General features: G+C 51.3%; 6 protein-coding genes across 6 annotated transcripts; 2 read left to right on the plus strand and 4 right to left on the minus strand.

The window, feature by feature from the left end:
- Window positions 1–82: 82 nt before the first annotated feature.
- On the minus strand, window positions 83–2,463 carry F5J12DRAFT_713856 (uncharacterized protein; the record flags this gene model as incomplete). Its single annotated transcript, XM_051740859.1, has 4 exons — window positions 83–304; window positions 369–1,786; window positions 1,848–2,022; window positions 2,128–2,463. The coding sequence occupies 4 exons, from the start codon at window positions 2,461–2,463 to the stop codon at window positions 83–85; spliced, it is 2,151 nt and encodes a 716-aa protein (XP_051604317.1).
- A 131-nt stretch (window positions 2,464–2,594) lies between these two features.
- On the minus strand, window positions 2,595–4,422 carry F5J12DRAFT_802512 (uncharacterized protein). The gene is made up of 5 exons (XM_051744418.1): window positions 4,220–4,422; window positions 3,823–4,162; window positions 3,407–3,770; window positions 2,916–3,354; window positions 2,595–2,867 (listed from the first exon to the last, which is right to left on the minus strand). Exons 1-5 carry the CDS (start codon window positions 4,317–4,319, stop codon window positions 2,701–2,703), a joined length of 1,410 nt encoding a protein of 469 aa, XP_051604318.1. The 5' UTR covers window positions 4,320–4,422; the 3' UTR covers window positions 2,595–2,700.
- A 773-nt stretch (window positions 4,423–5,195) lies between these two features.
- F5J12DRAFT_802520 (uncharacterized protein) lies at window positions 5,196–6,501 on the plus strand. The gene is made up of 4 exons (XM_051744419.1): window positions 5,196–5,217; window positions 5,286–5,545; window positions 5,608–5,692; window positions 5,754–6,501. Exons 2-4 carry the CDS (start codon window positions 5,385–5,387, stop codon window positions 6,492–6,494), a joined length of 987 nt encoding a protein of 328 aa, XP_051604319.1. The 5' UTR covers window positions 5,196–5,217; window positions 5,286–5,384; the 3' UTR covers window positions 6,495–6,501.
- Window positions 6,502–6,577: 76 nt separating this feature from the next.
- Window positions 6,578–8,634, minus strand: F5J12DRAFT_306115 (uncharacterized protein). Its single transcript, XM_051738829.1, has 7 exons — window positions 8,283–8,634; window positions 7,839–8,224; window positions 7,700–7,776; window positions 7,613–7,651; window positions 7,210–7,560; window positions 6,770–7,150; window positions 6,578–6,709 (listed from the first exon to the last, which is right to left on the minus strand). The coding sequence occupies exons 1-7, from the start codon at window positions 8,372–8,374 to the stop codon at window positions 6,662–6,664; spliced, it is 1,374 nt and encodes a 457-aa protein (XP_051604320.1). The 5' UTR covers window positions 8,375–8,634; the 3' UTR covers window positions 6,578–6,661.
- Window positions 8,635–8,704: 70 nt separating this feature from the next.
- Window positions 8,705–11,359, minus strand: F5J12DRAFT_903133 (EF hand associated-domain-containing protein; the record flags this gene model as incomplete). The annotated part of the gene is made up of 15 exons (XM_051748370.1): window positions 8,705–8,912; window positions 8,968–9,092; window positions 9,142–9,213; window positions 9,265–9,396; window positions 9,451–9,748; window positions 9,798–9,946; window positions 9,996–10,080; window positions 10,128–10,357; window positions 10,417–10,484; window positions 10,566–10,692; window positions 10,739–10,840; window positions 10,889–11,031; window positions 11,083–11,164; window positions 11,215–11,273; window positions 11,323–11,359. 15 exons carry the CDS (start codon window positions 11,357–11,359, stop codon window positions 8,705–8,707), a joined length of 1,917 nt encoding a protein of 638 aa, XP_051604321.1.
- Window positions 11,360–11,814: 455 nt separating this feature from the next.
- Window positions 11,815–13,238, plus strand: F5J12DRAFT_802542 (uncharacterized protein). Its single transcript, XM_051744420.1, has 2 exons — window positions 11,815–11,954; window positions 12,011–13,238. The coding sequence occupies exon 2, from the start codon at window positions 12,169–12,171 to the stop codon at window positions 13,207–13,209; it is 1,041 nt and encodes a 346-aa protein (XP_051604322.1). The 5' UTR covers window positions 11,815–11,954; window positions 12,011–12,168; the 3' UTR covers window positions 13,210–13,238.
- The last annotated feature ends 92 nt before the right edge of the window (window positions 13,239–13,330 follow it).

Genomic DNA, 13,330 nt, shown 5'->3' on the forward strand with positions numbered 1-13,330 from the left:
ATGGGGACAGTGAAAATTCTGCATTCCAACACAGACGAATGGAATCCGGTGGCGGAGGGAACTCGTTAAATGAAAACCATGCTCAAAGAAGCCACTGTCGCGAGGTTTCAGAAAAGTCGGACGTATACGAACCCCGTGCTGTACTCGTCACATTTGAAATAGGTAGCTGAGTCTCCGGATCTAATGAACATGAAGATGGATCTCTCGATCTGAGGGATGTCGAGGATGTATCATCTTGCTTGGATGGATTTTGTCGTGCTGGTGGTGTACTTGTATTTGCCGGTTGTTGGACAACAGGTGTGGACTTGCCAGACATCTACGTAATATCTCTCAACATCCTGGCTAAACAAAAGAGCATGGGGTCTTACCACAGCTAGCTTGCGCAACCTCATTTCTTCTCTCTCAGCGATGAGCTGACGCATCTTCTTGATCTCCTCTTCCTTCTCCAAGAGGGCCGAAGGAGGCGGAGCCGTTAACCCAGCTGACTGTGCACTCCCGGAAGACGAGGCTATAGGAGGCGTCGTAGTTGTCCTGGGTCGCGACGAGTAGTGAACGGGAGCAGCTACAACAGCCGGGGAGTATTCACGGCCGTTGGGGTGGATAGCTTGTGCGCGCAGCCTGCCATCTCCATCATCCTCGCTATCACTCAATTCGATAACGCATCGTCTCATGTTGACGCCAGCGAAACTTCCCGTTTTGCGTTTGAGCAGTTGAGAACCACTACCATTAGCGTAGCCATTGGAGGAAGAATTCCCATGGTTGCGCGATGACGACCCAGAATCATTATCGACAAAGTCGGCTGCGACTGGCCGTTTGAATCCCCGACGGTGAGAGTTGGCTTCGTCCGAGTCGATGCTCAGTCGTTGGCGCAGCAGAGCAGGTGGATCGTCAACCGTATCTGCAGAGGGAGTCAATGAGGGCAGTCCGAGACGAGAAGCAGTATTTCTCAGAGCGTCTGATGACGACCCTGGAGGGACAACTGCAGGCAGGTTGGGCTCTGTCTGGGTGATGGAGTCTGGCATCGCGGGAGACGCTGTCTGCGCTGTCCGCGAGCTTGTTGACGGTGTAGAATCATCCGCCGGATCACCGGTAAGGCCGGGGATGGGCTCGTCAACGTCCATACTCTCAGAACTCCTCACTTTCTGGGAAGGATGGGGAGAACTGCGTTCGCCTTTATCAGAGTTCTCAGGATGGCTGGACTCGATTGTCTTGAGGAATTCATCCACGGACTGAGAGGGGACAGCAGCAAGCCCAAGAACTTTGCCTGACGGCGAGATAGCAACCTCTAGATCGCCTTGCCTGGCACGTCGGGAAGCGATGGCAGCTTTACGAGCGAGTAACTCTTGGCGCCGTTGTCGTTCTATGGCATGTAGGGACAGGTCAATCGGAGATGGAGAACTTGGTTCCGCCTTAATTTCTATAGGCGATCGGTTGGGAGATAGCATGAGGCTGTCTTCGGTTCGATCTGCAACATTCTCCATGAGGAAATCCCGAACAGGAACGATAGGTGGGGGAGGCATTGCGGCGGCGGATGATGATGAACGGAACGACCAAGGAGTTGTTGGAGACGACTGAGAGACTGAGAACGCCACTAGCATTTCTGGTGTCGGGTACGGGACTAGGTCACTGGTGTCCAAATTGTCGGGGAGTCGCAGGTTGAGTTCGGTAAACACGTAGTATATCATATGACGGCTTATGCCGTACTCTAGAAGATATTCTGGAGGTACACCCCAGCCCAAAAGGTCCAGTACGAGATCTTTTGCAGTATCGTACTCCTGCTGAGTTACTGTAATTGGAGGGAAGAGAAGTTAGTTGGTCAACGTCAGCGAGATGATACCGAGACGAACTAGTCAGCCCAGGTCGGACATGGGAGGAGTCAAGCCGGTAAGTAGGGGTTTCGAGAACGAACGGTTCATTCGCGGCGAGATGGTGCGCATCCTGCCACGAGGGGCCCGGTTCTGATGGTGAGATGGTGTCGGAGTCGCGAAGTGAAGGCGTGTGAGATGGTGGAAGCGTCTCGGTCTTGGTTGATCCTTGGCGGCGGTTGTGATGATTCAGTTGTGTTGTTGAGGCACGCGGAGAAACTCTTGCGGGTGGTGTTGGCGTCCGTGTCCTTTGTTGAGGTACCGGTGCTGGCGAAGTCTCCGTATCACTGATTTCACCTTCTTCCCGTTGTCCGTCTTGTTCAGTGTCTGGTGTCTTCTTGGTTGTGGATGTAGTATTGGGTGGACCCTTGGTGCCTGCTAGCGGTATAGCATAACCTGATGTCGACATCGACGAGTCTTCCTGCCCGTAATCGAGTTGTAAGCTTGGTTCGGGAGCGCGGCGGGGCGAAGCTTCCGTAGCTGCGACTTTGCGACGTTTCCTAGAGAGTAGGGCGGCGGCACGCAGCGAAGAGGCGGTGTCCACCAAGCTGGCTGACGTTGAGGGCTCCGGCTGAGCTGGACGACTGTCAACGTCCATGGCTTCCAGACAGATGGACCGGTAATTGTTGAAACGATAACAAAGAAACTTGTTTTGGCGGTTGAAAGGGTGGAAAAACCAGGATGAACGGGGGCGGAGTCGCGAAGGCGAGGTTGAAAAAAAAAAAAAAACCACACAAACTCAAATTGGCAGCGAGCCGCGCACGGACCCCCCAAAGGATTCTAACCGACGCAACAGGGGTACCGCAAAACTACTACTTGTACTGTACACAAAAATTCAAAGGAGCTTCTTGCCTTGCACCCACATTCCAACGCGGTTGCGTGTGTCGCCCATGCACCACCACTTTTCGATCATCTCCAGCGTAATCCCACAACTCAACGGCTGGTCGTCAAAGAAGTCAAGCGCACCGATGCCCGCACCGTTGTCGAAATCATAGACAGCAACTATGGGGGGATCTCAGATATTGTCGTCGTGATTAAGGGAGTACTGACTTTCTTGGGCATCAAGTGGTGATCCAACCTTGAGCTCACCCACTTGGTTCAACCCCAACGCAAGAGCACCACCTCGCGTCGCCAGGTACAATGACTCCTTCCATGTAATTGCGAGGGAACGGGTCTCTCTGTTTGCGGTCTCTTTGTTTCTACCGATTCGCTCAAGGAAACGGGTACTCTCCTGCATCCTTGAGACAGCGACCGCATGTCTCATGCTACTCATGATATCGATGCTGTACCCTCCAGCAACGTCAGTACCGAGTCCCACCATTACCCCCGCACCAAGAGCCTCTCGAAGAGGGAACTGCTTCTCCGAGAAATACACATTGGACAATGGACAGTGCGCAATGGCCGTTTTACGCTCGGCCAAACAAGACAGAGAGGGTTTGTCGAGGAACGTGCAGTGCGCTTGGACAGTTCCTTCCCGCAACAATCCATACTAATACAACGTGATGGTGAATCACACCAGTAAGTAGTAGATCGCTTCTCACCTTATCGAAGACCTCGATATCGTCGATATGACGTTCATCTTTGACCCATTTCGCTTGCTCGTACGATTCCGCCAGGTGGCTTTGGATGCGTACTGCCTTCTCTTCGCTCAGCTCGCCAAGTGCCTGAAGAAGCTCATTCGAACAGGTAGGCACGAATCTCGGGGTGATAACCGGTTCTATCAGGCGTTCACAGGGCTGCAGGTTCGCTACGGAATTCCTGCACCTCTGGATAAAATCCTTGGCGTTTGCGAGTGAATCAGCGGACGAAGACTCGCGGTAGGTCTCACGCGAGGAAATATCCATGGATAACTTCCCCACAAATGCTCGAACACCCAAGGTTTGCATCGCATCTGCCAAAATAAGGCTAAAAGCAGCGTAAATAACAGGTTTCGTCTGAGAACGCGGACGGGACGTACTTGGTCTCGGTATTGATGGTGCCGAACAACAGGACAGCTCCAGTACCAGCCTCGATCAATCGTTGCGCGAGGCGTTTGTATACTTTTCTCGCTATGTCAGGCCGAGCATCGAGCATTTCTTCGGATTTGTACGCGTACTGATCTAGCCATTGCATCAGGGGCAGATCTAATCCTGTGCCCTGATACATGAATTGCGGGGCATGAAGGTGGAGATCACAAAAAGTTGGGACCAAGAAACTCCCGGGAGGAAGTGTCCTGACATCATTCTGCTTGATGTACTCGACTGACTCGTTCTCTGTTGCTGGGGACAGCTGAGAAATGACACCAGTGTGGTCAACGACTACACAGGCGAAGAGATAAGCTCTGAAGACGCCGGACGATGGCAGCTGTCAATCACCTAGTAAATGGTCTCTCAGGACCTCTACAACACCTAGACTGGGACAGTGCACGAGAGTGCCTCGAACAGCAAATCCTGTGCCAGATCCCCCTGCCATCATACGGTATGGCGCACAGTTGCACGGTGGAATGTTAAGAATCAAGGGTTTACCCGCTCAATAGTCAAGTGATGCCGACTGACGCCCAAGAATCAAGATAATAACGTGTTGCCATCATCGTGGTATCCATTTTAATCACGATAAAGAGCGTGTACTACGATAATGACCAACAACCAAAGTTCAAACGCTCGGAATGATACATGCTTTGTTACTTAGCCAGTCGATCGTCACATCCTCTAGATGATCATCAAAGTCTCCAAACTGGTCATGCAGACGGTTGTCCCTGACCAGTGCTACAGCATGTGAAGGAGATGCAGGGTTCACCAGAGTGACTTGTGAGCCTGGTGTGAAGGCCGGTGGATCAAATGAAGGTGGTCGCCATGGAGTTGCATCTGCGCCTGGTTGAGGAAGGTACGGCTTCGTTCATCTAGTAAGTGGGGGTGTAATAGACCGGCGGGAACAGTACGTACGATCAGGGCTGCTTCCCCAGATCCAAGGGCATCTCCATCGATCTATTCGTACAGATGTGAGATTCGTCAGTCTCCCAACAGTTCAGCAGGCGTACCACAAAAGCGATAGCATCATTGAACTGATTCTGTATTTGCTGCGCGACGCGCTCCCCCACTGGTGCTAGGGCCGCGTCGTCTGTTCTCTCACAGGCCTGGTAGTACCCCACCAAAGAAAGGCCCAGGCACTCGGCGTGCCCTTTGGACTGGGTCGTATTGGTGAGAAAAGTTTGTCAGACGCACACGGCTGGCAAGGCAAGGTAGAACGGCACACACGAGATCAAGCCCAATCTCCATCATCGGGCTCAAGCTCGTCCAATGGTGGAGAAGGGGGATAGCGTCTTGGATATCCACCACACCGCTGGACGATGTGCTTCCGACTAATACACCATTGACTGGCCGGTGGGGGTGTTTAGCAGCGTGCAGAAAGATTTTAACATATGCCCTGTGGGATAAGGCGTACGACACCATCGTCATCGAATACAGTACAATCTGCCACGTGATCGATTTGATACTTGATGCTATTGCAAATAAGTCTATTACCACACTGCAAGACCAGTTCATGCCTCTTGACGGCTACACCTATCTCACGTCGTATGGATGGACAGGGAAAGGCAATGGCCTTCGCAAGGGTGCCATTGAAAAGCCCATCGCTATCCCGCAAAAAAGAAGTCTTGCGGGTGTAGGCAAGGATCGCGACGAGGCCTTTCCGTTCTGGGACCAGTAAGTATCATGAAGCAGGTCTCATTAGATGATGCTGGACTTTTTCTTTTTTTGGTGTTTAGCTTGTTTACTGCAGCGTCGAAAGCTATTACCATCAAAGTGGCTAGCGACGACGATGACGACGAAAACGAAAACGAAAACGATGAAGTGTGTGAGCGAACTTTTTTCGCCCATACTCAATACTAATCTGCAATCATCGATACTTCAGGATTTATCCAAAATTGAACCACCGGAAATCAAGCGGACATCTACAGGGATCATTTCGAATAGAAGACCGGTTTTTGGAACCGCAACATCTGAGTCAACGTCTGGAACTGCTACACCGGATCCATATGTCGGTCCCAAGCTTTCTCTCATTGCAGCCGCGAAACGCGAGGCCGTGAAGCGTGGTCTGTATTCTAGATTCTTCCGCGGGCCTGTCTTGGGCCCCGATCACGATCCAAGTACGTGCACAACAACACTTGCAACATCAACATCGCCTTCGTTGTCTGCATCGTCTGAGACCACCCCAGAACCAGTGGAAAAGAAGAGTAAAAGGAGGAGGTTGGAGGGCAACGCGGAGACGAAGGAAGAGAGGAGAGAGCGCAAAAGAATAAAGAGGGAACGAAAAGAAGCCCGGAGACTGAAGAGAGCAGCAAAAGCGAAATCTTCTGGAGATCACGACGTCAAAGTCGCGGGAATAGAAGAGGGAGAGGATGCGAGCTCGTTAGATCGAGGATCACGTATGAAGCCCTCAACGAAGAAGAAACACAAACGGGTCAAAGAGGATAGTCCCGAGGTAGAGCCCGATTCAGAGAACGAGATGGCCACGCGAAAAAGACTTGCAGAGGATAACAGGGCAGCCATGCAGGATGATCTCCCTCGTCACGTCTCTAGCTTAGGCTGCGAGAACCCCGGCGTCGAGCTGAACTTGAAGAAAAAGAAAGGCAAACGGAAGCATTCCAGTTGACGTTCTGTCTCATGATAATGCTGCCTGTAGTTCATGTTCGCAGTACATATTACGCTTTGCTGGTCAACATGGCGTGCGTAGCAAAAAACAAGACAGAGAACAAAGTGTAGAAATTTTAAGCCTGAAGCATCTGTGATTAAATGGTAACTGAAAATGGGTAGGGCATATCATCCTCTAACGCTTCTCCAGGCGCTCTGCATCGTAATACGGCGAGCCTACAAACAACGCGGCAATAGTAAGCACAACACCGTAGTTGAGGCATTCAGCATACGCACTTGTTCGAGTGATATAGAATCTTCTCTCAGCTCAACCTTCTGTCGGCCATTTGTCTCGTCTTCGTCCTCTTCGTCGTCGGCGTCGAATGCACTCCTGGTTCCAGGCCTCATACCTCCAAACGAAGCCTTACTGCCAGCGAGCGAGAACGGTGTAGAAGCCACCTTCGTTCCAAATACGCTGGCGTTCGCTGGTGCGCCAAACGCCGCGAAATCAGTAACGACTTTGCGAGGTGGGGATGCAGAAGTTGCAGCTGGTGCCACCGAAGTCTTCACCGGTGGTGAACGAGGCGGAAGGTGTGGAGTGTACGAGTAACTGTAGTATGAACGGTTAGCCTGCTGCCGCGCCTGCAAATACTTGTCTGTGAATCGAGTGCCGAATACCTAAAGTTAGGGCATCACATCAACCAGAGGAGAACTGTATAAACCAGGATCAAGCATACCCGCTTTAATTGGGGTCGCGCTTCCGCCAGGGACGGAGCTCCCATGAACACAGCCACATTGTGTGCAGCCTCCGTTGACTCTTTGTAGATGCTTTCAATCACCACCTTCTTAGTACTTTCGTTCCGGAGGAGGAGCTTCTCGTGGAGCTCCCGAGCAACATCGTCCACACTTTCGTTGTTGCCAAGTATCCGCTGTGCAACCGCATGTCCAACTTCGCGGATTAAGCGCTCCATGTCAAGGTTCTCTAACACGCTGCCCACTATGGCATGTGATAGAAGATCGGCGGTTGTTAGGGGAAGCATGAGGCCGGATGTAACATTCGTTATTGCTTGGTAGAAGTCGGTTGCATACTGGGCACTGGGTCAATATTGAAATGGGTCAAGGGTGTTCGAAGACACGCACAGAGTATCCGCTCAAAGCTGGCTCGCAAGCGACAAAAAACTGCAAGATTATCAGACAAAATATATAACTGAAAGCATTACTACGTACCAGCGTGATTCCTCGGCTCGCCATTACGCGTGCCAGTTGCAATGGATCATTGCCATCGGGCGAACCTTCATCGAACCCTTGTTCATCGGAAGTGTTGAGTCAACGAAACAATAAGCGGAAATAAACGGCATGTGCTCACCGTCACCGTACTCCCCGATACCGTGCGGCGGAGCGTCGGCAATAAGCACGATCATCTTGCTAGCACGTTCCCTCCAGTCCATATTCAAGGCTTCTGCCAACGCAGCTGTGACAGCTTCGGGTCCATCGCCACCCCCGGATGCATACAAACCAGACAGATCTCTTTGTACTTTGCTGATATCTGATGAAAACCCGAAATTCTTGGTTACATATGTGTGATCTTGTGGCGGATGGTCCCGGAATGCCACCAGGCCGACTCGTAGGTCTTCAGGGGACTGTAGCTTTCCGGATTCAAAAATATGTGCGCAGATTTCTTGGATGTTCCTCGTAGCGGAAGAGATGTAGCTGCCTTGACTCCCTGTACAATCTTGCACGAACACTAGATCGCTGTAGATGTACCCCTAGACATTAGCACAACAATACGGCAGGAATGGTCGAAACCAACAGCATCTTATTTCCAGTGTCAGCATGTTTCTGCGAGTGTTGTTGGACAGGCTGTGGAGAGGCATTGGCATCGAAGTCCATATCTTCGTCCATTTCCACGGCTGGTCAAGATGGTGTTGGATGTGTCGTTCTTCCTTGGTTGTTACTCTTAAGCTTTGGGATATCAGACTCAATCGTACCGTTTGGCTGGTAGATCGGTGGCAAGGGGTAGTGCAGGCGTTGCGAAAGCCTGGCAATAAGTAACGACGTTGTTGCAGGATCAACCCTGCAGGCCACGACCTTGAGGCAGTCTCGGATCTGACTAATCGGATTTCGGATCTTGCAGCGTGCCCCCCTAGTGCCAGGGCCTCAGACATGCAATTTGGTGTCCTCTCGAATTGAAGAAAGTCCGTCTATAAGAAACGTGTAATGTACGAGGAATGATTACAAGTCCCTTCTACCAAGCAACCATGCAGCCCAATGTGTGGTCCAGCCAGGAAGCAGAGGTGTACCCGGGCGCAAAAGGCTCCTGTAAAGCATCACCAACCCCGCGCTGCAGCCACCCAGCAATGCGGTCACGGTCACGTACATGCGTAGCCGTTCTGCCGCACATGTCAATGCATGTTCTGCACCTCCTGGTGTCGCCGCGTGGCTAAAAGCGTGTCAATTCGCCCAGAAGTCAGCAACGTGCATTCCGGCACACTTACGGGTTCATCGCGATCCGACACATTTCGTGGAAGACGTCTGCGGTTTGCCCCGTTTTCACGCTCACAGCTACGGGAACCTGCAAGCCCAACCGTCTGCAGTATACATCAGGTTGCACCTCATGTCTCTGCAAATTCTTGCTCAGTGATGATAGTGAAGTGAGAGGAAAAGGCTACCTGTTGCGCAAGATCCAGATCAGATTTCGTTGCAACAAAGAGGGTCGGTATACGGTCTAGATTGCAATGTTGCTTCGACCATTTTGGTTAGAACGACCATTCACGGAGTTTCTCGAGACATACCCGTAGATTGCTGATGTATGAAAATGAATTCGTGTCGCTCGAATCGTAGACGTAAATTATGAGGTCAGCAAGGTCCAGCTTTTTGCTTGCACGGAGGACTTCCGTCTCGTATTTAGAACCAAACTCCTGCAGCTGTCGGATGTAAGGCAAGCTCTCCGGTATTGATATCGAGGAAGCACTGCCTACCACAAGATACTTCTCTGACCCATCAATGTCCACGGCATTAACGACGCTGAGTATTTTGCTCGTTGGCTCGTATGCTTCCCGGAATGGCTTCCCAGCGAAAGATCGCAGTAGTGACGACTTCCCAGAACCAGCAGCGCCGCACACATAACATAGAAAAACATTTCTTGTCACTTTCCCTTTGCGTCGATCGAGCTTTCGGGGGCGCGTGGTGTGGAGTGCGCTGGTACGTGGTTCATCTAGATACCCGAGATATGCCAGGTATGCAAGAGTTACTTTGTGATCTAGCAGTGTTGTCATACTGGACCAGGTTTAAAACAAGGGTTGTGGCAAGACAATGGCTAGCTTACCTCCATTGGGCCAGCCACCCTTGAAGAGTGACTGCTCCCGAGTCGTCGGCCAGCGTCGTGTCCGGAAATTTTTGGTTGACCCAAGGGTTACCTGGTGACGTACTAAACAGCTCTTCCAGTTCCGCCATATTTAAGGCACCATCTTGGTCCTTATGAAGATAAGAATTGGCAACAAGAAACTTTTTACTGATGACCTACCTTATCGAACGTCTCAAAGATGTCAGTGAAGAATTGATATCCCTTGGGACTCAGCTCAACGGAACAGTCATGAGGCACATCAAGCCTGAAGACCTTTGTTAGATGGTTGCCTCGTAATGCATGAAGACTGACTTCGGGAAAAGGAAAGACTCGGTCAACTTGAGATCTTCCCCGTAGCCGAACTTGCGGAGGACGGTCCATGTGGTCTCTAGGCGACCTCGCTGTATAAAGATGGTGTGGAGGTAAAGAAAACCCGCCTCCGTCAAGCCGTTGTCCCTGACGCCCTCTGCGGCATGCTCCCTGACCATTTCTCTTATGCCCTCGAGTTCTTGAAGTTGCAGGGGTGCATCAAAGCATTTTCTCTAAAAGGCACTACCCATATCAGGTGTGCTGTAGGTCACCATACAAAGATGCACTTCACCTGAAACTCGTTCAGTTCAGCAGCATCAAGCACGCCATCTTTGTTTGCGTCGCAGAGTTTGAATAGTTCTCTTCAGGGCATTAACGCATGCAGGTTTAAGGACCTAAGTATCGTTCATCAGCGAGATCTACAACTGTTAAATGGCTTACGACGTACATGATCTTTCGAGTCATACAAGGGGGCCGTCGGATGCAGAACCGCCTTCTGTGCGAAATAAAAGACCTCGGAAACATTTAGAGGAAGCTTGGCTGAACACTCGACACAAGTCTCGACTTCCTACGACGAAGTGAGTTTGTATGAAGGTAAGACATGAGAATGTTACCTTGAAATCGTTCATTATGGGTATTATTTCATCTTCAAGTGCTTCATTGGTCACTTCGCCTCCTCGCAGGTCGATCTTATTCCCGACCAGTATAACAGGTACCTAGAAGACATGAGCACACTGGTTCTCACGTGGATTTGCGGGATGTACATTAACGCCTAATTGTCGGAAGTGGGGTAACCAAAATGCTGGTATTCGGTCGAAAGAATTAGGGTTGTCGATAGAGTAAACCACGCATATTACATGGGCCTTGCGTATTTCGGATTCTAAATGTTGCCTATCTTGCAGTCCCGCTAATACAACATGCAGAGCAACGGTGGTGGAAAGGAAGTCAGGTCACGCACCACCTGAATCAACTATATATGTAGTGACGTTCTCCGGGGTTACCTCGGGAGGAATGGTGACCTCTGGAACGACATGTTGCACCTGGCGAACAAGTCAACGGAGGGAAGTTCCGGGGGAGTTGAAAAGCGTACGTGGGCGACGAAGGACTCTTTGATGAGAGAAGTGATGATTGTACTCTTCCCCACACCCTCTGCGAGACGTTCAGCGGTGATTGACCCAGAGGGAAAATGGTCACACACCATCGCCAACAAGCAGAATGCGTACATCCCTCCTCATCGGCTTGAAGCGTGCAAAGTACAGCCCACTGGCGTATCTGAGCTGCAACCTTTCTTTCTTTGCTTGACCAAACCACCGGCAGCGTTGGACGACTCAGTACTTCCTGCTCGTCTTGGAAATGACTTGGCTTGTTCGGGAATCGGCAAATGCCGACTACCTAATAGCCTGGAACTCATCCGCACCACCCGCAATTACATAAGCAACCATGATCCTTCCGCCGCGTATTAATACTAGTCCCAGTCGCTCGACCTGCCTTGCATTGCTTACTCGCTGCCCGTAATGTCGACGACAACAACGGTGGGATTTACCATCCCCGTAGACGTTGTGCTCATCGTTTTAGAGGACCTGGAGTTGGACGATCTCATTAGCCTCAGTTGCACCTGCAAGTTCCTCTATGACGTCGTAAGTGCGACCCGCTACCGTCTACTGAACGGTCCATTGCTCATGTCTGTCAGGTCAACGAGTTTGGGTGGCTGCTATATCTCCGAAGGCATGAGAGGCAGTCATTCACTCTCGCCTCTGCGCGGAAGCGTTGGTCTCCGCTCGCTCAAGTGAAATACAATACTCTCGCTGACCGTGCGTGGTCGCATTCCAAGTTTGTCGCACGACCGCTGTCCCGGGCGTGGTCGGGGAACTTACAGCCTGTGCTAGCGGTGTCTTCTTCAAGACTGTTGGTCGCCGCTGGGGGGATCATATACTCATATGCCATTCACGATCCATTTACCGAGGGATACGCAACCAGATTCACGTACGAGGGTTCCTATGCCTTCACTTTTGGTCCCAGGACACTCGATTGTGACATCACGAACATGGTTTTCATCGATGACGGTGGGGAAAACCGCATTGTGAACATTGGTTTTGACGACGGTTATGTAGAGCGTATCGATCTTCCACCACACGATAGTTCAAACTTGCGCCAGCGAGTTACGCTGAGACGCGCTCCTGATAAGGCACTTCACATCCATGAACGAGACACGGTCGAGAGCATGTCCTATTCTCGGAACAGCTTTTTGTCATTGTCTTCATGGGGTTCAGTTGCTCTAACAGACCTATCGTCTCCTTCTACGACCACTACAACTTTTCACCTGGGCATTAGGAGCTGGTCGAGCCATTTGTGTATGACTGCATCCACCCCTTACGCTGCTTTCGGCATCACATGCACGGCCTCTCCAACTCCCCTCTTTCTCCACTACATCCTTCCGTCTGGGTTGTCCCCTACTGCTTCGCTGACGCTGCATTCCCCTCATCAGCGGCCGTCTGCAGTATATGGAATAACGAGGCCTCCACCATGCTCACCTCTCGGTGACTCAGATCAAATAGTTGTTTCCGGTTGGTACGACGGTGCAGTTCGTGTGCATGACCTACGTGCACCCGAGCAAGCGACCTCGGCCGCCGGTAGACCCACTTCCCTCAAGCCCGTGCTCACATTACAAGACCCTTGGTCTCCCGAACCCGTCTACTGCGTATCCTGTGGCGGTGGATCGGCTAGTTTTGTCGCCGCAGGCACGGCACGGCACAGCGTCGTCGCTTTTTGGGACGTGCGTCAGCCCACCAAAGGGTGGAGTGTCCATGCACCGGGGAATGATTCGTCGCCCGTCTATTCGCTCATCCTAGAGTCGTCCCGGTTATTCGGAGGTACTCAGAGCCGCTCCTTCGTTTACGATTTTGGGCCTGGAGTCACGAAGGACACGTACCCTTCAGTCCCTCCTGCAAGCCACAGGGCCATTGACCGCCACCTTAGGCCCATGAACGACGGTATCGACTACTACGTTCTGAAGTACAATCACAACCGTACAGGTATACCTATGTTACGTCCTGAAGTACTCCCCACCACGGGTATAGTCGTGTAGTTCGTCAAGGTTGGCATTTTCAGCTTTTTCTTCTTAATTTTTCATTTTTATAAGATTCTTTCTGGTTTCCATTGCAAAGATGTTACCTACACATTTGCGCTATTATAGAAGATTAACAGGG

This window comes from Pisolithus orientalis (genome assembly GCF_024613125.1).
Source record: "Pisolithus orientalis strain OTSU chromosome Unknown F5J12scaffold_3, whole genome shotgun sequence".
NCBI lineage: Eukaryota > Fungi > Basidiomycota > Agaricomycetes > Boletales > Pisolithaceae > Pisolithus > Pisolithus orientalis.

Bases quoted from the DNA above. Each gene is read 5' to 3' on its own strand.
- F5J12DRAFT_802512 (XM_051744418.1), bottom strand. From the start codon at position 4,319: ATGATGGCAGGGGGATCTGGCACAGGATTTGCTGTTCGAGGCACTCTC. The intron at 4,163-4,219 runs GTGATTGACAGC...TCGCCTGTGTAG, and splicing joins CCTGAGAGACCATTTACTAG to TCGTTGACCACACTGGTGTC. The intron at 3,355-3,406 runs GTGAGAAGCGAT...ACGTTGTATTAG, and splicing joins ATATCGAGGTCTTCGATAAG to TATGGATTGTTGCGGGAAGG.
- F5J12DRAFT_802520 (XM_051744419.1), top strand. From the start codon at position 5,385: ATGCCTCTTGACGGCTACACCTATCTCACGTCGTATGGATGGACAGGG. The intron at 5,546-5,607 runs GTAAGTATCATG...TTTGGTGTTTAG, and splicing joins GCCTTTCCGTTCTGGGACCA to CTTGTTTACTGCAGCGTCGA. The intron at 5,693-5,753 runs GTGTGTGAGCGA...TCGATACTTCAG, and splicing joins ACGAAAACGAAAACGATGAA to GATTTATCCAAAATTGAACC.
- F5J12DRAFT_306115 (XM_051738829.1), bottom strand. From the start codon at position 8,374: ATGGACGAAGATATGGACTTCGATGCCAATGCCTCTCCACAGCCTGTC. The intron at 7,777-7,838 runs GTGAGCACATGC...CCGATGAACAAG, and splicing joins TATCGGGGAGTACGGTGACG to GGTTCGATGAAGGTTCGCCC. The intron at 7,652-7,699 runs GTACGTAGTAAT...ATAATCTTGCAG, and splicing joins CGAGCCGAGGAATCACGCTG to TTTTTTGTCGCTTGCGAGCC.
- F5J12DRAFT_802542 (XM_051744420.1), top strand. From the start codon at position 12,169: ATGGTTTTCATCGATGACGGTGGGGAAAACCGCATTGTGAACATTGGT.